The 23,652-nt window shown below is 40.0% G+C and overlaps 1 protein-coding gene across 1 annotated transcript in view; it reads right to left on the bottom strand.

Moving 5' to 3' along the window:
• Positions 1-269: 269 nt before the first annotated feature.
• Positions 270-23,652, bottom strand: part of GABRR3 (gamma-aminobutyric acid type A receptor subunit rho3) — a 34,384-nt gene continuing 11,001 nt past the window's right edge. Inside the window, exons 3-9 of the mRNA XM_005445467.3 lie at positions 16,846-16,913; positions 15,047-15,270; positions 12,071-12,153; positions 11,096-11,236; positions 8,197-8,349; positions 5,680-5,876; positions 270-4,676 (exon numbers count right to left, since the gene is read on the bottom strand). Coding sequence (XP_005445524.1) covers positions 4,362-4,676; positions 5,680-5,876; positions 8,197-8,349; positions 11,096-11,236; positions 12,071-12,153; positions 15,047-15,270; positions 16,846-16,913 — 1,181 coding nt within the window. The 3' untranslated portion in view covers positions 270-4,361. The remainder of the gene's footprint in view (positions 4,677-5,679; positions 5,877-8,196; positions 8,350-11,095; positions 11,237-12,070; positions 12,154-15,046; positions 15,271-16,845; positions 16,914-23,652) is intronic.

Here is a 23,652-nt window from a genome sequence, read left to right as displayed (position 1 = left end):
AACCTGTGGAAAAAAATATTTCATTTGTCTACCCAAGTTACTGAGCATGTACATGTGAGAGAGAAAAGGGCTCCTTTTTGGAAACCGATAGGAAATGCACAACAGTTTTTGCACTAAAATTATTACATGGATTCAATTAGGAGATACGACACAAAACCTTGTGGAGTTTTGGTGTAAGATTTTACTTCATTGACACGAAAGTGCCCGGGCTTCAGCTGGGTTATATTTTTTTCCCAGACCAAAGTCCCTCTGAGGCTTCCACAGAGGAACCTCTAGAAGCCTCACTGAGCACATGAAAACTTCTAGAAGGTTTTTTTTTTTTAGTTGCCTTTATTAAAGATGCCCGTTAATGGTTTAATTTACATTCACTGAAAGATGTTAGATAAATAGGTGGGTTTCACTGAAGTTTTGTTCTCAGATACCGGTACCTTGAAGCGTGCGAAGCAGAACTACCAGAGGACGGTGCCCTTCGGAAACCTCAGCAGCCTTGCAGTGCGTGCCTAGTGTCAGTAGAAAGTTATATTGGGCTTAAGTTAGTCACTAGCAGGACCTTGCAATGACAGGTGAGAGAGGGGACTGTGTTCTGTCAACAGTTTAGAGGGAAATAATAGAGCCTTCCACACTTAAAATACCAGTTCAAATCCCTCCCTCTCTAGAAAATGGTTTTGTAGTCCGGTTCCTTCTTGTAGTGTGGTTGTTAATGCAGTTGTAACTCCTGCGTCCCTAGCACAAGCTGGATCTTTTGGAACAAAAGTTATGTGATTCCAGTGGGTTCTGCATTCATGAATGCATCCAGCAAACTCCAACGCACTGAATAGAGAAAGTGGCAAAATATAAGGTGTGGGAAAGGGGGGTGGAGGAGAGAAAATCGCCCTGTTCAGTCCTTGCTCCTTTACCGCCTGGACCGTTTCAGTCACCTGCTGACCAAAACGTCATGGCCACTTGATCGTGAAATACAGCTTAATCAGCATGTGGATGCGTTACCAGGAGAAAGATTTTGCCAGAGGTGAACCTAAGGTTGTCCTAATTGTACAAATGTGAATTAGATAGTACAATTTAAGTTTCTCTGTGAAGTGTATTTCTTTCATTGGGCTGTGAGTTTTGAAGAAAAAGAGAACATTCTCCACTTTTTAATTCTGACAGTTCATCACGACATCATTCAACATTCAGGACACTTTGCAAAATTTATTACATTATGAATATTTTAGTGTAAATACTCACCAATAGTTGGGATATTTACAGATGCACGTTTTTGTAGCTCTCTGAAAAATAGGTCACTATTGAAATTCTGCTTACTTCTTTCATGAGAATTACAAGGCTTTGAAGAAGGATGTAGTTCTCCAGACTGAAAAGTTTGCATCACCTACATTAACGCTTACAGAATGTTTTCTTACTACAGATGGGTGTAGCAGCAGATGCTAAAAATAGGGAGGCCACATCCTGCACCTCAACTGGTCACAGAAGCCATTAGAGGCTGTTATTTCTGTTCCAAAAATCCACAAAGTACTCTCAGCATAATTGCTTGACTACCACTAGGATGAATACATGAATACTCAAACAAATATGTATTTACATAATGGCTGTGATGTTTTAACTTTTAGTAAATGCTGTGGGACATAAGCCCCATACATTTGACTGGCTGCAAAACCAGCCACAAATAACAGGAACAGGAAATACTTGTGAATACTTTTTTTAAAGACTTCCATGCTGGTCTGTCTAGACAAATTGACTAAAAGTATTTAGTATCCCTTTCTTGAAGATAACACAAGCTTCAGATGAGAGTCATGTGAGTTTCAATCAGCCCTCTAGCACCCTCTAAATGAGAAATAATGTGTTTAAGTACTGTTTGTTATTTTTTACTAGTTATACAAGCAATAGGTTTTTGAAGTATAATTCATCCTGGTATCATCCCTGTCACTGCATTAAAAAGATGAAAATTATAAGCTTTGGTGTAAGAGTATGCAGTTAAGTTTCATCATAATGTGCAGTTGTCTTCATTATCATAATAAAACTTGCTATATAGTACTCTCTCTGGGGAGAACACTGCTGACGGTGACATTTGCAGCTGAAAGTAACTGAGCGTGTCCTCCACCGATGCAAGCTGTGCAGCACCTGTGTAGGAAGCGCCAGGAAGGTAAATGCAGGCAGGAATCTTTTCCTCCCTGCTTCCGTGTGGGGGCCTGTTTGCTGGACAGCCTACACAGGGCTTGGGCACGCGGTGCTGGGGGGCTTTTGCTGCTGCAGATCCTAGAAGAAATTTAGAAGAGGGAACTGGTTTGGGTCAAGAAGCACATGGGTATGTTTTCTGGTGGAGGCTGAGTATTCACTGTTGGCTACACAACAAATAGCTCTTCCTGTAAGGCAGATGGCAAAAATTATGTGAAAACAATGATGTTATGTTAGTTCATGTGAAATGTTTAGGACACACATTACGCATCTGGAGCAATTAGATTGGATCTTCTCAGGCGATCTGGAACATCTGTGAGGGATGCCTCCATAATGGCAGTGCTGTAACGAGGATGTCATGGTAATTTTTATATGTATCTATATTACACATTTTCTCAGCTTGACGTCTAGTGTGCTGTTGCTGTTGCCAAAGCCCACGTGTCCTTTGGCTTTACGTTCCCAGCATTGTCATTCCTGGTATGGTTCTGCTTTCCATGACAGGATTTCCTGGCAGAGTATCAAAGCCATCTTAGCTCTGATCATTTGTCTGGCAGTGAACTGGCTGCCAAAGTACCCACTCGCTCCATCAGATTTCAATCACCCGGCATGCAGTGTGTCACCAGCTTCTCCAGCTCTGTAACTGGGAGATTGACAAATGAAGCTTTTTGAAAGAGTAAGAGACATCACCATGCTCTGAGCAAACAATATTGGAGCAGGAAAATCAAATACCAGAGACTGGTTGAGGCTTCCAAATTTATTCCCATTTCCTAATCTTGACCAAGCAGTGACCAAGCATTTACCTTGTGACATTTTTTGACACCACAAATTACCATTTTGAACTGACTTTGTAGATAGAAACTCACTTCATTAAATGACAGACAAACCCAAGGAATTTAAGTGGAAAATGGTCCTTATTTGGTAAAATGGCAAAAATCATCTTGATTCTTTTCTGGAGCTGTGAGCACTTTTTGCGTGTGTCCCTGAACATCCTTAATTCAACGTCCTTAGCCTGAACCTAAGGATATTTCAGTGCAGGATTCATGTGGGACCAACAGGATTCCTGTATGTGGCTCGGTTTTGGCACAACTGCTTCCTTTTTTTTCCTGTGTGTCACGGTGTGGTATCTTGAACCGTGCTGGGGATCGCTGCTGCAAGCAGGCATATGTAGTTTCTCCGCACTGTAACATTCAATCTCAACAGCCAAAGGAAGGGGGAGAGGAGCAAAACCCCAAGCTGATGTATGCGACATAAAGCAGAAGAACCAGATTCTGCTGAAGACGAAGTCTCCTAAAATCTCTGTCTCAAAGCCCATGTTTCTGAAACCAAGGGTTTTGCAGAAAGCAGATGGTTACAGCAGACCAACATGAGGCACAGGTGTATGGGTGTCGCATGAGGGGCACAGCTTGTGCAGGTGATGCTAGTCATCCACCTGCGAGGTGGCTGTAAGACACTGAGTGCATTGGGTCTGGGACATTGTTCCTCTGCTGCCTCAGGGACTAGTGAGAAAGATTTCTCCAGATCGGAGGCCCTCCCTAGTGATCCTGTGGAAAGTCAGGGACAGCTAATAAGTGCGGGGTTTTCTGAAGGTGTCGATGATGCACAATGTGCAAAGCCCCATCAGCTTTCCTTCCTGCTTTCTGCTCCCCCTACTCCACTGCTAAGCCAGAATCACTTTCCCCCTAGTTACCATCCGAGGACAAAGGCTGCTGAGGTGTGTACAGGTTGCCTAGCAAAATCAAAATGCAGCAAAAGAAATAAGGATAGGAGCTATTTGAAGGTGGTTGATGCTGATTGCCTACTAAAATGGACCGCAAGTGGAGATCAAACAGAAGGGCTGATTAAAGAGGAACGGTTAGAGTGTAAAGATGGGATAATACCTCAGGTGGGAGCTGCTGTCTGTTTACGGGTGTTACGAAGGGCTCCCTTAGTGAGCAAACTGCTTCTGTGCTACTGCAGTAGTACCATGTGCATTAGATTGCCCCAAAGAAGCATTGCACAGGCCAGTTGAAAAAGAAACCAGACTCCTGAGAGTTTTTCATTAACAGTTTCGCTGCTAACCAAACCAGCCTTGATATGATGCAGAAGTCAGTTTCGGAAACTTCGAACCCTTACCTCTACTGCTGTTGCATTATTTTGAAAGCACGATGCTACTACCTTCATGCACGAAACACTGCTTAGCTTATAATGGGGTTTGTTCATATGTACAAACCCCAGTAAAAAAAGTTGAACACAATATACACACTGGGAAATATAATCCTGGAATATGTGTCAATAACGTGATTGTTCTGTAAAATAATCCTGCCCACGTTTCCCTTCAGAGATCTTTTCCTCTTTATGCGAGTTGTGTCCAGATTGGGGACGCTGGCTGCGCGTGCCCGAGTCTCATTCTCTTCACAGCGGTCTGAGAAAGAAGTCACGTCCATGTCCACGTCCACGTCCACATCCGTGTCGTGAAAGCAGCCGTCAAAAGCCATTGCTTGCACTGCATCAATACTATACGTTCCTGAAGCCTGGCAACAAAGAATAGTTACTCTGCATCTAGCAGAAGCCATTCTAGTAAACTCTAAACAAATAAAACGGAAAATAGAGAATGCTTTCTCTTCAGTGTTGTTCCCTCTGCGGAGATCATATGGAGAACAGGGCTACCTCTCAGTATTGCTATCTGTGGGGCCGGCCCCCCCAGCAGGACATGAGCAAGAAAGGGGAGACATGCAATGAAACACACTTGTCGGACTGGTTATTGCCAGCTCAGGCAATATGTGCCCCATCTTCTGAAACAGAAAAATCATACTCTGCATCTCCCATAGGTCTGCATTGCTGGAGTTGTGGGAAATCACTTCAAACATTTCCATGAGTAGTTTTTTGGTGGGATTAGCAAATCATGTCAACAACACATGCACTTTTTTTTGTGTTTTTCCCCTTGTAATATTCCAACAAATGTGTTTACATGGGGGGAATATCCTTGAAGCAAAGATTTTAAGTGAATGCTTCATGGAAAGCAAATGTTTAACTTGTGAACCATTCTGCTTCAGGCACGCTTTTTCTAAAAATTACTTTGTCATTCATCTGGTCTTGGGACAAAAAGGCATCATTAAACCCATCTTCCTAATTGAAAATGGCAAAGCACGAGAAGGAGAAAGAGACTGCTCCACGGGAAGCAGGAAGGAATATTATATAAGTGTAATTCTCGAGTATATTTCAGTGAGAGGAAAAATACTTTGATCAATAGGTATTTGAGAACAGAATGAAGGTCACTTTTCTCTTGGGGGTGGCTTGGGGAATAAAAATCAGGAGGTGTACTCCCTAACCTCTGCCACAAGAAAAGGAAGGGAGAGAAAGCACAGACCTTCTCAGAGAGGATGATACATTTCCTCCCTTCAGCCAAGTAAAGAAAAGTGAGATACAAAGGAGTCACAGAGATGGTTACTGTACTCTTATCACAGTGGTGTTATCAGGATTACTCTACGGCTTCTGTGATGCTTTCTGAAGGCAACAAAACACAGAGGATTGTACCTTGCCCCTTTTTTTGAGTTGCTTTCTCTCTTCAATCGTGGTGAGATAGTTCACTGCTGCATACTCAATGACAGACAGGAAGACAAAAAGGAAGCTGATCCATAAATATACATCCACAGCCTTTATGTAAGACACTTGAGGCATTGAGGCACTTACTCCTGTCATGATGGTTGACATTGTCAGCACGGTAGTTATACCTGCCAAAGAAAAAGGGGAGGTTATCATAATAGTGGCCAGCTGGTTCTGTTTAGCTCGTCACTGTTGCTTGGGCAGCACAGCTTTGTGAGGGCACATGACTGACACTGCCTTTAACTTCATTGCACAGGCTCTGTAAAGTGGAGTGAACCTTGAAGGACCTATCACATACAATACTGAGATGAGTAAATCATCTTTGCTCAGTGCACGCAGTTAGAGCTGTGGCACGCCAGATTTGAACAGCAGGAACACAACACTGGTTATTCAGCAGCATAAGGAATACACCTCTATGACAGCTTTAGGCAGTGCTATAGAGAAGCGAAAGGTCTGTGGTCTCTCACTTCCCAGAACCAAGATCTCCACTACACACTTTCTTGTGCAGGAGAATCACTGAAGAAATCACCAACTTCCCTCTCAACCCTTTCTCAAAATGCACTTCTTGAGAACATGTATCAGCTTGTATGTCTCCCTCATAACCCCACGGCTGCCTAAAAACACTGGCATAAAAATGCTGTAGCAATTGAAACTAAGAAATATTTTTGTGCTTACTTCAGTGTATCCAGAATTTCACCCTCATCTTTTCAGTCTGTCCTCTTACATGCAGCTATTTATCTCATTTTGTTTTGCTCTTAGAAAAAAACCCTGAAGCATCAACCCCCGACCCAGGCCCTGATTTTAAAGATATGAATGTAACACTGAAAGTGAAGACATCTCCATAACATCTGTGAGGCAGCACAGACTGATAGCATGGCTTTTCAGCTGGGTCTCAAGGTAGCCGTCACCAGTTTTATGCTAGTTCAAGACCACTGGAACATAGAATAATTTTCCCTCTCCCTCTGTGCAAGTTCCTTGGATTGAAGGATGGAGTTTGAAAAGTACCATAGAAGAGAAAATCAATGTATTTAAAATAAGTATACTCTAAGCTAAGGGAGATAAGCTTTTTAAACTTTGTTGTTAACACTGTCTGTCAATTATGTATGCTTATGCTACTGAAATGTGTGTTATTCATAGAACTCCTTCTGCAGAAATCCATACACAAATTAAAGGACATGATCAGCAAAATCATTGACATTACGAATCACCTACTCAGAATTAAAGCTTTATTTTTAAAGCTGAAGTTAAATTTCTTATAAATAAAAGGAATTGCTAGGTGCATTAATAAAAGTAGGTAGGAGGTACCATAATTTGCTTTTAGACTAACAAATAAATTTGTATCTCATGTATTAGTAACTTCAGGCTGTGCCAGTAGAAAGGGATCTGAGCTAGGTAGCTACAGTCCTATTTTTTCTAGATTGATACAGCTATAGATAAAAATTGAGGGCTCCCTCAGTACATGGAAGTTTGTTTCTTAAACAAAGAACCTCAAATTTTTGCTTGCCTAAGAAAAATGGTAACATACAGTTGGCTTCTGGGATAGCATCAGTGAGAAGAAAAAACAGGAGCTTCTTTACTAATTATTAAACTGACAGTTGCAGGGCTCAGATTCATGATGGTTACATTAGATATCTTAACAAAGTTCTGTTAGATCGTCACAGAGATACTAATCTTTGACAAAATGTCCTCATTCCAAGGCTATCAGCATTAAATTCCCAACAAAGGCAGTTTTGAAGTGGTATCAACGGATTCATCACTGAGAAAAACAGTAATGTTATTAAAAACCCCACTGTAAGTAGTCTTTTTCTCGCATGCTGTGGTGTTCAGAACTAAAACTCTGAGAGCAGAAAGATGTGCAACTTACTCTTCAGCTTCCAGAGAAGCCCTATGCCTTGCGCAGGCACCAAAGCAAACCTTTTCACAGTGCCTAACAAAGGAAGGCTTTGCTACATGGGACCAGTCAGGAAACTGGTTCCAAGTGGGTGGGAAGATACCAAATGTTTCTAGAGAGAAAGCAAAGCTGCAAAGCTTTTAGATGGATTGTGCTATGCCTATGAAGGATCTCTCATGAACCACGGTTTCGGGGACAGATCTGACTACCTGTTACTGCCTGTTACTTTGCTGGGAAGAGGGAGGAAACCCCCAGTTTTTGGCAGGGAAAAGTAGTAAAATTGTACATAGGGAAATCTGCAGAATCATCCCTTTTTCCTTCTGTGTTGTGCAAGCTGTTTTCTAATATAGCAAAGCCAGTCTGACCAAACATCCCATTTCCAAATGTCGAGGTTGACTGAAGGAGTTTGTTGTAGTGACAACAGTGGCAATAACAGTGTTGTTCAGTTAATTACCTGATACACTTACTCATGTGCTGTGTAAATAAGCTCAGGTAACTTCAGACCCTCTCCCTTCTCCATTCTGTACTTCCCAAAGGAATATACATTAAAGGTTTACCTAGTGATACCCTGGCAGGAACGGCTCTTCTGTCAATCCAAAATGAAACCCAAGAGAGCATCACCATCAGCATGGCTGGGAAATAGGATTGTAGCACAAAAAAGAAAATATGCCTCCGGAGTGCAAAGTTTATAAAAAGTCGATTGTACCAACCTATTGAAAAAAGAGAGAGGAACAGGTTGGGGGAGAGGAGAAGAGAGCTGTGTTATTTGTGAACTCTGTTCGCTGCCCCCCCTCCTTCTACTAGGAACGGTGTATCCACATCAGTAATAGTAAATGCCTAAGAAATATTGCCACCACTTTGGCTTTATATAGTACTTTAGAAACTGTCCATCACACCTCATTAAAATATTGCTGCCTTGGGAGTGAAGCATCACAACTGCTATAAATAAAATACTATTTTACAAGTGAGGTTAAGAAATTATTAAAAAAAAAGAAAAAAAAAGTAAATAGACTTCGAGTGAAACTCTCTGGAGAATACAGACAGAATATAGTTGTCCAGTCCGGCTGCGAGAGTGGAACCAACACCCTGCCTCCCCCAAAAACCAGCCTGCTTTCTCTCACGCTACAAATAGCGACAGGCAGCGCTTCTTTTCCTGCAGTCGGGTCTGTTCGCCGGCCCAGCGTTGACTTTAGAGGAAAGGCTGCCATCTAGTGCGGTGTGGGGCATGCTCTCTGTGCCGCAGAGCACGCGTGCTGGGCTTCCTGCGCTGGGAGGGAAATCGGAAAGACAAGAAAAGGAGACAAAAGTGGCTGGCTGCGCAGCATCTGCCTGCCCAGTACAAACAGAGACATCAATGAGCCTGTGTTGGAGCAGTTATCCCATCACAAAGAGCAGCTTTATAAAAAAGAATATCTCAACAATAATCCCTTCTGATATTAAACACAGTCTATGTGTTTTCAGTTTCAAAAATGGTTGTCTCAAAAATGGATTGAAATTGTCGCTCCTTTGGAGGCCAGGAAACTTCAGAAGCCTAAATGCTACATATGGGTAGTTCACTGAGATTCACGGAAAAGGTTATGCAGAACCTAAAATGCAGAAGGCTGCTTCTGACCAGGGTTTTTGTCCATTTTTTGCCTGACACTCTTCAGGGGTAGCTGGCTCCCATTAGAGCTGTGCTGATTGTTCCCCACTATTATTGACTTCGGGGGGTGGGGTCTGTGTGTAATCATTTCTTCCAACAAGAAGCAAAATAAAGGAACAAGAGAAAGTGGAACCTCCCAACTGAAACAAAACCTCAAAGCCAAAGTGTATGTCTACAAAGGACAGTGTTCTAATTAACAGATATGGTACATGCATTGTTCAGGTACTTCCCAGTGGTGCCTGGGACTTAAAAAAAGTCTTTCCTTTCACCACTACCCCACTGAATAAGCTCATCATCTAAACATCTGCAGGCGAGTGTTAATGCAAAGTCAGAGGTGCTGTGAAGATGCTGCAGTGGCCTGGGTAAAGGGGTGGCATGAGGTTGTACTGCTGTGCACAAGGCTGTATTTGCTTGCCTAAGTGTTTTTTTGGTGGGAATAGCCAGGCAGAAAGAAGCCAGCTGAGTTCCTGGAACCCCATTTCAACACACAGTGATAGCAGTTTAGTGGAAAACATCCCGGTCTTCTTGCAACAAGGACAAATTTGACGTAGCTCTCAGCAAGGCACAGTTAGGATAGTAAGGCATCACTCGCCCTCTTCTCACATGACAGTGGCTCTTGAAAGCTGGACCTCTGTTCTTAGCTCATGCACAAGCAAGAGATAAGGGTGAAGAACCTGATCAAGCTGTGAATTCCTCACTGCTTAGGCTATATCATAATTTAAACTGGAATGTCTGCATTCGGCATCAGACACTGCAAACTTGAATGGCTCTTTTTTAAATGCAAAAAAGAAGTGATCCTGTAAATAAAATACAGTAAATAAATCTATTTGCAACTTTCCTGTATGTCTTAGAGGCTTTTTTTCCAAAGTGGTGTGCATTTCATCATATTCTATGGAATAATTTCTATTGTATTAATCTGCCTTGATATAAAAGACAATATCCACACTGAAATGCATTGACTGGAAAGTACAGTAGCAAGCATGCTATTTTATCTGGTTAAAAATGTGTGGTTAGATTACTTATGTAGGGAAGTATTTCAAAATTTATAATTGCATGTACAAATACAAAGAAAATAAAACCCACCTTGCATGAAATCAAGACTATAATAAACTCCTAAAGCCTTGTGCAGTTTGCCAGAAAGTATAGTTTGAGATCCATAGGGAGAAATAAATACCTGTCTGGGGCAGGTAACTGTATTTAAACAATGTAACACTGACTTAAAGGTTTTTTTTATGTATAAACATGGAACATTAAGGAAACCATGAATTAGACCTTAACAGGTTATAAATGCCCTCATGTGGAAATCTTATACTTGGTAGACTTTTAATGACATTTTACAGCTCCAAACATGAGGAGATTTTAGACAATAAAACACACTGGGGTTCCTCTTGTTTGCTTTATAGTACTTCACCCTTTAGGGTTTGCATTTTCAGGTTTTTTCTATATAACCAGGACCCAAAGATTCCTGCAAACCCAATGCTCCAGTGACTTTCAGAGAAGCACCACAATTTTGCAAGAGCTCACCACAGCATGTATTTGATTGCTGTGCAAATTTTTACAAGTTCTTATTGTCAGGTGTTAAATTGTAAGTATTGTTATGGCCTCTTCTGCTAGTATCAAGAAAAGTGTTACACTGGTAACGTAAAGAGAACCAAAGACTTGGCCAACACAGTCCAGTGTGATTGACAGACCTCATTTTAACTGAGATCTGTCAGCAGTAACAGTCATTTATTAGCAACGAATTTGAATGTGAAAGACATTTCGCTTGATGGTGTCCTCTGCTTCTCTGTTCTAAAGACAGGGGCTTACTATACCAGTACTGCTGTAAAAAGCAAGTCCACTGGAAGCACTGAATTCTTCGATGAAAAACTGGGAGAGGGAGATGTGCTCATCTGTGCTCAGGGACTTGTTTCCATGTTTCCAGTATAACATCAGATCATCTTCGTTGTATGCATCTATGGGAAAGTAAAAAATAAATCACTTCTTCTGCTGGAATAATGCTTCTGTTTTCTTTTCTTAGGGAAAGGAGACCACTCAGCTTGGGAAAACCCCAGAGAAGCATTCTTTTCACATCAATTTGCCAGTTAGTTGACATGGAAAAAATTGTAAAGACCATATTCCGTCTTGTTCCAAGTGTAGCCCAGTCCTGTGCCCTGCCAGCAGCTTACCTGACAGACGGGGGACATGGGCATGCTCAGGGTCACAGGGCACAAAGGATCAGAACTCTGGAGCTGCCACACTGAGCAGACTGCCTGAAGGCTGAGGACCCTTTTCCAAGACTAAACAACAAACCAGCATCCCAGTTTTATGGTTTCTGGTATTTCCCACTCATAATCCAAGTAAGTATAAATTCTGAGCTATCAAAATTACCTTCTGTTGTCCAGCTCTACAGCTTACTACAGACAACCGAGTCAGGGGTGAGAAAGCAGACAATTCACAGTAACACAAGGACTCATATTCATTTTTCCATGAGATCAAAAATGGCCCTCTCATTTTACTTTTAACTTGCACTTTTTTCTCAGAAAAAACCCATGATTTTTGACAGAGGAAACATTTTTAGATTTTGGCCCTGGAATATCAACCCAGTTGAAACAAAGCAGGATGCATCACGGATTTTCTATGTTCCCAAAGCTCACCAAGTTCTGGAAGGATCCCAGACTGGCCACAGTTTAATACGTACAGGTTGAAGGGTTCAGGTCACACACCAAAATAAGTGAAAAAGGTATTATGAACGAGATGGAGTGCTGGTAAAGATGCACGTGCGAAGAACAGGTATGAATTAAACTTACAGCTTTCCAGTTCTAAGGAACAGTTCTGAGTGTCCAGAGGAAACCTACTGAAATCCATGAAACACATAGCAGAAACTGTTATTCTGCAGAAAGGAACAGAAAAACAGAAATTACATGACGAATGTCACACTTTCCTAGGATTGTGCAGACATCTTAGTGAGAACCCCAACCAATTTGCTGTTTAGAATCCCAACGATTGGATTTTTCTACTTTTTTAGATGCTTCTAAAATTGCTTAAAGATAGCAAGATAAAAGTAAATCAGCAAGAGAACATGTTTTTATAAACTGTTAATAGTCTTTCTTATTAAGTGCATTACCTTCAATTTTTAAACCCTTTACTGGCCTGCCTGATCCTTCATTAGCCTTTCACACATTTCACTGTGAAAGGTTACACTTACAGAGATTAACAAGGGGAGTTCACATTTCTTGACTGGATTTCTCATAGATTGAAGTAGGTAATATTACAGATTAGAGCAAATATTATTCCAAGTGCTATTTTCCCAGCTAGAATAGTTACAGTATTTAATTGCATTAAAAAGATAAGCTGCAATTTCAGGAAGCCTACTCTCCTTTTCAACGCCATGGAAATGCCTTGTACTCTAAAAAGCTTAAGGAAATGTAGGTAACAACATTATTTCATATTCCACCTGCTTTTTCACAAATGTTCAGAAAATAAATATAGCTTGACATTTTAACAAATAAATAAAAAAAGGCTAGAGGCAGCAATTTAAATATGGTAAATACTGCCAAATTTCCCTTTCTTGTCACAGCTTGCATGTCATTTGATGTTTTTATTTGATTTTTCAGTTTTCCCCAAGCTGAATCCTACACGGATTTAAGTGATAAGGGATATACTGGTTATATAAGTCATCTCTGAAAACTTGTGATCGGTAATTACACTGTAGCTGAATTTTTACAAGTGTAAGATTTTACTGGCTTGAAATGAGATTGTGAGTCTGGGACATCTTTAAAATCACGCATAAGGCTTCCAACTATGAACGTTGTTTCCGTCTTTTAGCTATTGACTAAAGTATCAGGGGAACAAGAAGCAAATGTTGACTGAAAAAAGGGGAAAGACTTTAGAAACAAATCTGGTTATCTGTTCCACTTTGCTTCAGTAAAATCCTGGATGCTAGGCACTGAAGAAAAACTGTGGAATATGCAATTTCCTTGCGCGTAGGTATTTGGAATACAACCTACCCACTGCATGTAAAACTGGCAATACAAAAAGGTATTTTAATAACATCTGATTCTTTAGGAACATAGGCATCAACACCACTTAGGCTAGAAACACATTGTTTCACCATAACCATTTTAAAACCTTGGTTCACCAGCCTTTAGGGTCACCCCTTTCCCTGCCTCTCAGTTTGATCATAACTGATAGAGAAGGAAAGGAAGAGGACAGCACACCTGCCCTTCGTGCTTATGTTCAGAAAGAAATCCACAGGTTTGGCAGGAACTGGTACAGAAGAGCAAGGAGGAGTCACCTCGTACACACCACCTGGTAAGGCAGGGTTAGGGAAGGACAACGGTGGGAGCAGAGGGGGCGAGGGCAAGGAAGTAGAGCACCAGCTTGCAAATGCGATGCAGGACACAGGGCAAGGGTTCCCATCACAGAGGGGATTCCGAGCAATGAGGAAACATAGCAAATTGATTCACACTGTGTCTGTCCCTCAGCTCTACTTCCTCCTTTTCCTTCCCTCCCACCTCGCTTTTTCCTTTCTTTCCATTTCTGTCCTTCCCATCACATGTTCCCTTTGGTTTGTAACTATTTGCACACAATTTGTTGCTGTTAATTTCGATGACACTTTACCTCTCCAGCAAGCTGACAGAATGTGTTTGCACATCTTGGGTCTCTTCGCCACTCTTCCTTCCCCCAGCTGAATGTATGTCATACCCCTCACATGGACAGCCACTGCTGTAAGCCTTGGTGCACTAGTGTAGTTCCTCTGATCCCTCTCTCTCTCATGAAGCGTGGAAATGAATACAGCAATAAAATGCATACTTCACCTCATTGTTTCTTACTGGTCAGTGTGATCCTTGAGCATACACTATTTTAAAGTGGCGTACAGCTGTTGTGAGGGTTTCTGCATGTCTTCATCAGAGGGTAGAGAAATTCATTACTTGATGGAACAATTATTACATAGTCAAAATTTCAAGTGCTTGCATAAATCTTCAAACTCTCCGGATTAGATGAAACATCACCTCTGTGCAGAGGCCAAATTAGTAATAAACTGGACAAGTGTGATTTCTGCAATGCACAGGCCTCAGGGCTTTTACCATAGGGGGAAAATTCCTCCATTAAAACTATTTCTGCCACATCATCCAAAACTGCTTCATAAAGAAAAGAAATAACATGTTGACAGAAGGGAGACACATTTAATGACCTTGCTGCTCCAGTCCTGGAATTGCTGTTTCATTTTCCTGTTCCTTGTAGTCACACAACATGCCTGTCTAACATTGCTGGTATCAGCACCAATAATCTGCTCTCCGTGCCTATCTGGAGCCCCGATTAATATCAGTGGCGTGTTTACAGGTATCCCAGGGTCGAAAACAGCTAAGACAGTTTTAAAAGACTCAGAGAAAAAAAAAAACCACATTTGTTCTTTGCTAATAATTTTGGGCTTTACTGTACTCAATAGTAAAACTGCTGCAATATTGCTAAAACAACTGGCAATGAATTAATATTTGATAAACTTCAGCACTCTTTACAATAGATGAAAAAACTGCTGTTATCCCATAACAGGAAACAACACATGAATGACAGAAAAATATGTTATCTGTATGTTACCAATCCTAAATTTATTTTCCCACTGGTACGCTGGTCACCAGTTGCCATTATCTGATGCCAGGGGATTAATGCCAGTCCAGCATCAGAATCTCAGCTGCAAGTATTTCCAATAATTTTTCACTGTACAGATTATTGGTCCACAATTACAGTCATGTATTTTTTTTATAAAAGGGTATTGTTCTTACCGTAGACTGAAGAGTACATTGCCATCAGGGTATACTCGGAGCATGACGTTTTCCACCGTTGTATCATGGATGAAAGATCTTTTAGAGTGTACAAAAAATACATCGGGTACCCAGATCTTTTTTATCAATCTTCCATCAAAAGTCATACTTTTGTTTTTGTTACTATGAAATGAAAGTCTCTCATCCTTCCAGTAATGTCTGAGGTATAAAGTCATTGTGAAGTCCTTCGTATAATTAAAAATGAAAGAAGACAATGCTTGTTTTATTCACATACAATAGAAAACAGTACAAAATAATCAACTCATGCAAAAGATCAATTTCTTCTCTGGACATCATCTGGAGGATCCTTAATGAGAGGAATCAAACGCTATTCAATGAGTTTAAATATAGATCAGAACTATCTCTGAGTTACTGGCTGTTTGCCTTATCACTGCTGGCTGATTCTGAGGTTTATACTTCATTTATATATAGATAAAACTTTTACAGATTCCAGTGGTCTGCTGGATTTGGCCATCAGTGAAGCAATAAAGGAACTTCAAAACCAATCAAAGGCAAAGGGAAAAAAGTTTCCTCTGGAAATCTTCACAGGCTTTTCCCAGAATGAACTGTACGTGGTTCCTTTACAAAGGGATTAGAGTTCTTCATGAGCATTAGGTCAATTTGTAAAATCCATTAATCTGTACATTTTGTACAAATATTGCACAAGGGGGTTTAGATTAGTACATTTATGAATGAAATGCATCATAAAGAGACAGTATGATGAATTTCATAAAGGTAAACAAATTTTACAAGAATTACAATTTTTTTTTTTAATATGAAAGATTGTTACAAATATTTTATCATCCTATTTAGGGAAATAACATAACTGCAAATGCACATGTGGAAAGAGATGGAGAGGATGCTGCAAACCCAGTCTGAGACGCTGCACAGCCTGACTGCTCTGTGCTCACCTACATACCTTCTGCATTATTAAGCAGATATCATTTATCTCAGTAGAACAATTACTTCTGGTAAGAATACTGGGAAGATACTTGGGGCTTCCCCTATAATATGATTTTATGATTTTAATAGGTTTGCAAAGGAATGCAGGGGTTCATACTGACAGATCCCATAGGAAACTCAACACCTATGACTAGAGCTACACTCACTGTGAAAAGATATTGTAAATGAGATCTCTTTGCAAAGTTAGTTTGCCCTGCTATTATAGGATGGAGAAACTTGGCACTAATGTCTGGGTGACATTATTGGCGACAATTTCGGCTGAGGAATGAACAGCCTGCATTCCAATGCTACAGGTACTTGATTGCAGTGAGGCTGTCTCCCTCCTGGAAGTGATTTTTTTATTTCCATTTGTTGTGACCATAGTTCCTCCCATGCCATAAGTGATGGGAATATTCAGATCTGCATAAGCAAAGGAAGCAAAGGACATAAAGCCTCATCATCTAATTATAAATAATAATAATAATCTTATATCTTATATATATAAAAATGTAACTAATCAGCGCAGAGCACTAAGAGTTCATGTAGAAGTACATGGGGCTTACTGAATAGATGGCATTTTGAAATCAGAGCACTATCCACTCTGATCTGTTCCTTTTGTCCAGAGAGAAATTCAGCACATGCTCTTATAAAACACTCACTAGTTTAAATGAGAACAACTTGCATGCTTCAAGGCAAGGTTGTGTTCTTTAAGGGTTTGCTTTCTTTAGCTGTATTATTCTGTATCATCCAGCTGGATGTTTCTGAGACCCCAAATTTTTGGTTCAAATTCTTTATTCCGGTTCTGCTAACCAACTTACCATGTCAACTTCAGATATGCTGTCAATGCTTTCTACCTGCACATCAATGCCCACAGGTATTGGCGACCCTTCAATGTAACAGAATGAGAGAGGGATGAGGAGCACATATCCATATTTTTCAAGGGAAGACTGTGTTTCAGCAACATACAGACAGTACCCCATCCTAGCATTTACTACAGTCTGTCCACTTCAGTAATTGATCGAGAAAGCCCATGGCAACAAAGTAAAACCCGATGTTAAACAGTTGTAAAAATAAGTACAAAATCTTCAGTGATCTTTTTGCAACCAGACTAGTTGTTACTGGCATTACAGTTTGGACAGCAGTGACAGCTTCCTTGTGGCGCCAAAGCTAATGAACTGCTTGGAGTGCTATTGAGAACTGTCATAGGGAAAAGCTGAGTAAACGTATCAAATACATCAAAGATTGCAAAGCTTTCTTACCAGTTCCAATACTTATTCCCACATTTATAAACAAAATATTTATTACACCTCCTAATTATCTTTAGTTACTTAACTGTTTCTAAAGTTTGACACAGATATTTGTGAAAAAGGATTGACTGCTCACTACCTAAAGGAAAAGCTGTACACATACTAAGCTTGTTCTGTGATGGAGTGTGGTGTTTTTCTGAGTGCATAATTTATCAAGTACAATACATACCAAACTGCACTAGGTGACTTTTTAGAATATATTTTATATCTAATATTTGTATATATTTTATATATAAAAAATTACTATTTTATATACTACCCCACTATTTCATGCCACTGAAAAAAAGCTGTAAGCATATAACACAATGGGATCTGAATGAACAAATTATAAAACCATATTTGCATTTTTACAATAAAATGACTGAAAATCAACCAAAAAATACAGAAAAATGTAAAATTATTTCCAGTCTCTTCAGTGTACAGTATCTAGAGTGAAGGATCTAGTTCTATACGGGTTATGTATCTGTGTAATTTTCAGCAAGCAAGTCATTCCACTAAAACAATTGTCTAATCACTTCCTTACAGAGGAGGGCGAGTGATGTGTGCATACATGCCCCCACCCTGAGGAAAATTCTGCATTTGACATGAAAAGTGATAGTAATTATTGTACATGGGATTCTAATTACATTTGTTTAAAATAGTCAGCTTACATATTTTTCAAGTACAAAATGCAGTACAAAACATGAGTACAAGGAAGTCTGAATAGCAGGAGATAGCAACAGGTTTTTTTGCTCTTTTTCTTGTCTTTTCCTTTTATCAGTGTCAAGCTAAGATAGTCCAGAAATACCACTCTCCTGATAACCAGCCACAATACTGTGTCTCTTTTAGGAATTATCCTTAAAATAGCAGCCCTCGAGGATTACACAGCTGCCTCCAGTTCTTACCGGTTCAAGAGATCTTGAACTATTATTGAGGTATTTTAAAATCTGGCTCTGTAATCTCTTGATTTGACTTGTATTTTTTAATGGAGGGTTTGACCCTGCACAGAACAGATGAAGATGCATTGTGCATGGGAAAGCAAGATAAAACGTGTTCAGTTAGCAGGGCACACAGGAGCATGTTTCAGCACTGACAAGAGCTATGCTGTCTGGCTCAGAAATCACGTCTGCCTCTGAAAGGAATGCATTGCTCAGGCTGTTGGCCAAAGCTCAAAACAAAATTCGGGACTCCAGACAGAAAAGTTCCGTCAATTATTTTATTAGTAAAATACTAGACAGCAATTGGGAAAACGCTGCTGCTTTTGGAGAATAGAGACAGCAGTAGACATCTGCCCTAGAGGCTGATGCACAAGAGTATCAATGTATATATCCAGCCAGGCTTCTTTACACAAACGAATAAAAATGTTTATGCCTCTCCTAAACCATTTCTGACTGCTTCTTGTCTTTGCTTTGTCCACATCACACAAATAGTTTACTTACCCTAAATACCAACTTGTACCAAGTACTGGTGCAAAAATGTCTGGTTGTAATCTGAGTGGAGTCGTCTTCTCAGTCTGCCACTGAAATCTAAGCTATCTCGCAAACTAAAGGCAGGTTTAGCCTAAGTAGAAGTGATTGTGGGATTTATACATGATGTGAACATCACTCACAAACAGCTTTCACACATCATTTAAATGCAAACACCGCAGAAAGATAAGGAGTTGTCTATCAAGCTCCTTGTTTGTGTGATGAAACAGGACAAGGCAGGGCTGCAGAGCTGACACCTGAGCTAGCTGTCCACAAGGCAGGGTGGCTCAGGGAGCAGGGTAGCTGTAGAAGCACAGTGCTCCAGCCTAGGAGCATGTTCAGTACAAAAGCTGACTAAATAAGTGAACAGCATTGAAGATACAAATCTGGCTTCAGCCCTTGGCTCCCTTGAAAGTCCATGCAGTGGAACAGGCACGTTCCAGCTTGGGGGGAGGTGGCTTGTGACTTGGAAATGCCTGTTGGTTACCAGGGTTGCTTGGAGTGACTGCAAATAGGCAGATGAACTGTGCATTATCTAACCTAACCCACCATGAAGCTTCAACTTCTTGATATTGTAGGTGTGTCCAAACTCCTACCCTGGGACTATGGCAGAGGCGCGTGGTGGGATATACTGGAAGTGCTCATATCTGGGTGTACATTTGACCTTAACTGCTATTACCAAAACTTTGGGGGATGATTTGCTTGATTAGCATGTTAAAAACAGTGGGATTAGTCCTATTTATATGGAATTATGGGAATGGAAGGGGAGGAGGGGGGAGCAGTTCTCTATGTAAAACAACAGCTTCACCAGTTTCTGAGTCAAGCACGAATCTAAAGCAAATAAAGTTAAATGTCTGCCATCAACATTCTTCAAACAGGCAAAGAGCTACCCACAAATCATATCACAGAATAGGATGACTGGCTTTCTAAGCCATTTATCATGTGTAGTGAGGAAAAGGTTTTTCTTAGTGACAGGTACTCAAGTGTGATGATGGCAGTCCTAATACTTTCTTGGGATTTGCAAAAATTACAATTTCCTACCCCAACAAGCGTATTCCAGTGTGGGCATGGCTTCATTCAATAATTGACCTTATCTGGGCAGATACAAAGGAACTGATCACAGAACTAGAAATTAGTGGCAGCTTATGTTATAGGTCACACGCATACAAACTGTAAGCGCCACTTAAATACACAGAGGCACTTGATTCTTTGAAAGGACGGCTTGCACTAAGTTGGGAACTATTATAAAACCAAGTCAGTGGGGACACAATAGCATAAAAGAGATCAAAAGCTATGGCCAGGAGAAATACAGTGGATGGTTCTAAAGTGAATTAAATCAAAAGGGAACTGTTACAATGAAATTTGTTCCTGATTAGGTCGAAATGCTAGAACTGTGAAACAGACTCCTTAAAAAGAGATTCCTGTTCTCTAGCTGAGGAAAGGCCAAAGACTGTACTTATGCTGCTTAATGAGAAAATACTGTTCAGTCTAGCATTTACCACAGACCGTTATAAAACCACATCCCCTAAGTCCAGCCCTGACCTATTATTGACAGATCATAGCAGCTGCGAATATTTTCTTCCTGTTCTGACTCTAGCAACAAATGTAAGTAGACGATAAAGACGCTAAACATTGCATATATGTGCAACCCTGGGCACTTCAGTGTGCTGTTCACTTTTCTAACTGGAAACATTATTATATTGTCACCACCACCACCACATAAGATACATATTGGCCTTCCTCAGGTAAAGGCCTTCTGAGCTTTTTAGTTTCTTGGAAATATTTTTTTCTGTGGTTAAAAATCAACTCCACCAGAAACAATATTAAATAACTACTGGGAACAGGTTGCTGAGAACTATAATTTCTTCATCACTTGGACGTGTTTTACCACAATTGGGTGTTTTTAAAAAAGAGCATTTCAATAAGCATTGGAAAGGATCCTAAACCAGCCAGACTAGTGATTTGTCTACCTCTATGCCTGTACCACAGCTTTCTCCCTAGTATATAGAGAATTTCAATTTCTGGCTGACCATCAGGCAACAACATTAAATTCACTTTGAAAAAAAGTAACCTGAGCAAAGCTGTATTTTTATTTCCCAGTTTGACAAAACTGTGGATGGCAGAGAGGATTTTGTTATTAAACTGAGCAGCTTCAGTTGCTTCAGAGCGTTGCTATAAATCATTATTTTAGAGGGATTAGTGATTTTCGCAATGGAGGCTCCACAGATTTTCAAGATAATTACTCCTCAGCAGAAAAAACAGAACTGTTTTCAGATGGGCTTATCTTCACACAAGCCATTTCCAGTCTTTTATTTTAAAGGTTTAAACATGGCAAAAGAATTCCTTGATGAGCATGGAATTTTTTTAATAGATAGTACAGCAGGTAAATTCTATAATACCCTTTTTAGAAGGGATATTACGTAAAAAATATATCCTTTTAGCATTTTAGCATCAATTTCTACAGTAATAATGACTGGTTTAGTGAATTCTATAGTATTTTTGTAATAGACTTTTGAATACACCACGGATTGCACCTGAAGTTCTTTAAGATGAAATGTTGACTTTAGAAAAACCAGCCACTGTATCCCAGTTGGCTTTGTAACAGTGTGTGCTGGAAAAAAGCTAGGTCTTACAGAAAGCTCCCAGAAGAAGACAGAGACCAGGGAAGGATCAAGGTCTACAAGAGCCCTTTCTTCTGAAAAAGGCTTGTGGGCCTGTAGAGGAAGAAAACCAGAGGCAAATGTAAACAAGCCCCAGGGAAGTGAAGCTATGTGGATGTATTTACTTTCCTTTGGCAATGGCTGAAACAGGAAAATTACTGGCATGGTATTTTCTTCATGTTACGGTTTTGTCTCTTTCTTATTTGTGTAAGAAATGGAGGTGATATTAGCACCTGGTATTAGCAGTAGCCAACTCTTGGAATGGAAGAATTAGTAATGTAAGAGAAAAAATATCCAGGCGAAGGAGCCTATTAAAGGTCTTGCAAATTACCAAAATATTTCCCTCCTGTTCTGGACCCCAGCTACTCCTTCCAGTAACACAAGAAAAGAAGCCATTCCACTTTCGTCAGAGTGAGTCTTCACCACAGTGAGAAGATATTTCTGACCTTTCAGGGAAGGCTGTGGTGCAAAAAAGAAAACAACTTGGTGGCAAAGAGTTGTTAGAATTGCAGCATTTTTTGAACATTAATTGGGTGCTATTTTCTTTCCTTTCCCTCCCCCCCCGTTTACCTTCAGATGAATTTAAATGTTACTAATTTAGCTTGAGGAGGGAGGAAACATAACAGGGAGTAAATTAACGGAATTTCTGATCCTCTGAAAATTAGGAATTAAGATTATGCTTAATTGGAATTGGGATGCAAATTGTCTAGAAAAAATGTTAATTCTTGACCAGCTAAATGCTACTAAATTCTTTTCCATCATTTCTAATACTTGCTAATGTTATTATTCTCTATACCGGTTGACAAAGCAGAGATAATGGATTTTTAAACTTCATTAACTAACATACTGTCAGCATAGGAAATGGCAGGTCCTTAAGACACAATGTAAAAGAAAAATAAATTTGTCATACTTCAATATATATTTATACACAAATATATATATATACACAGTAAGGACTTGCATGTACACAGTGACAATGATCATGTGGTTCCATAACCTTTAGACTCTAAAACAGTTCAGAGAGTGCATGGAAGTGTTTTACTGTCAGGAAAACCAAGGTACAGAGAAATAAAAGAATGGCCTCCTCTATATGCTAGTCTATGATTTTTTTTAATGGCAATGTTAATTTTTAGTAAGTGAAGATAGAACTCAGGAAACCAAGAGCTCACACCAATGACTTCTGCCAGTATTTCGAAATAAGATTGTTCAGAAAATAATAGGATATACGCAAATAGATGTGTAGTAGCAAAGAAAGTAACTTTAAAGCATTTCAAAGGATCTGCTTTAATACCTCTCTCAATGTATACAGTTTTGGCTGCTAAGGCAGCCTGCATCACAGCTCTCAGATCTGAGCTGCTAGAAGTCTCTGCTCGTTAGCTGTTTTTGGCCTGTGCTTACCGTTTCTTACTGAGTTTAAAACACGGGGATGACCATTCCAAGAAGTGCTGGCAACATAATGTAATTTCTTACTTTTTCTCCAGCCCAAACTTAAGCTATCTGCTCACAGATTATCAGTTTATCAGGCTACTGAAAAATCAGTTGAAGTACTTTCACCATAGTAGTATGAAGATATATAAGTCATGAAAAGACCTGATTCTGAGTCTACTGACAGTCTTCTGTTTCCTTTAGTAGGACCTATGCAGACAGACAGCCTTGCCAGAACTGGCAAGCAATATTATACCATTGCAGGACCCCTCTCATACCCATCTCCTGGCCTGTAACAGTGCTTCTGGAAGCAGCAAGGATTAAACGTAATTCCTACAATGTTCACTGATGCAGTTGGTAAAGCTGTTTGAGCATAGGAAACATCCATGCTCCTAGTCCAATATCTAGTGGAATTAATCAAATCACTATGCTGCTCCACATCTGTTTGCATCAGCAGGGGTCCACCTGTTGGAGACTTCCAAAGCAAATTGGATTATGACATTACATAGAAGGCAACAACAAAACAAAACAAAAGAAAAAAATCCAGGAAAGAAAAAAAACCCAACCACCTGCCCACCCCAAACAACAACCCAAGATCCTGGCCTTGGGAATAAGTGCAGTTTAACAATGTAAGTTTAGGTTTTTTTAAGAATGTTTGGATGTACTGAATTACTGGTTTGCTTCACTTAACTTCACTGTATAATGAACTGCAGACAAAGTAACATGTCTATAGCAAAAATGTAGAAACAGCTTGTTGGTTTTGCTTCCTCTTGACACAATATGCTTCT

This window comes from Falco cherrug, chromosome 2 (assembly GCF_023634085.1).
Source record: "Falco cherrug isolate bFalChe1 chromosome 2, bFalChe1.pri, whole genome shotgun sequence".
Classification (NCBI taxonomy): domain Eukaryota; kingdom Metazoa; phylum Chordata; class Aves; order Falconiformes; family Falconidae; genus Falco; species Falco cherrug.
Note: the sequence above shows the minus strand (reverse complement) of the source record. Positions and strands in the feature narration are given on the sequence as shown.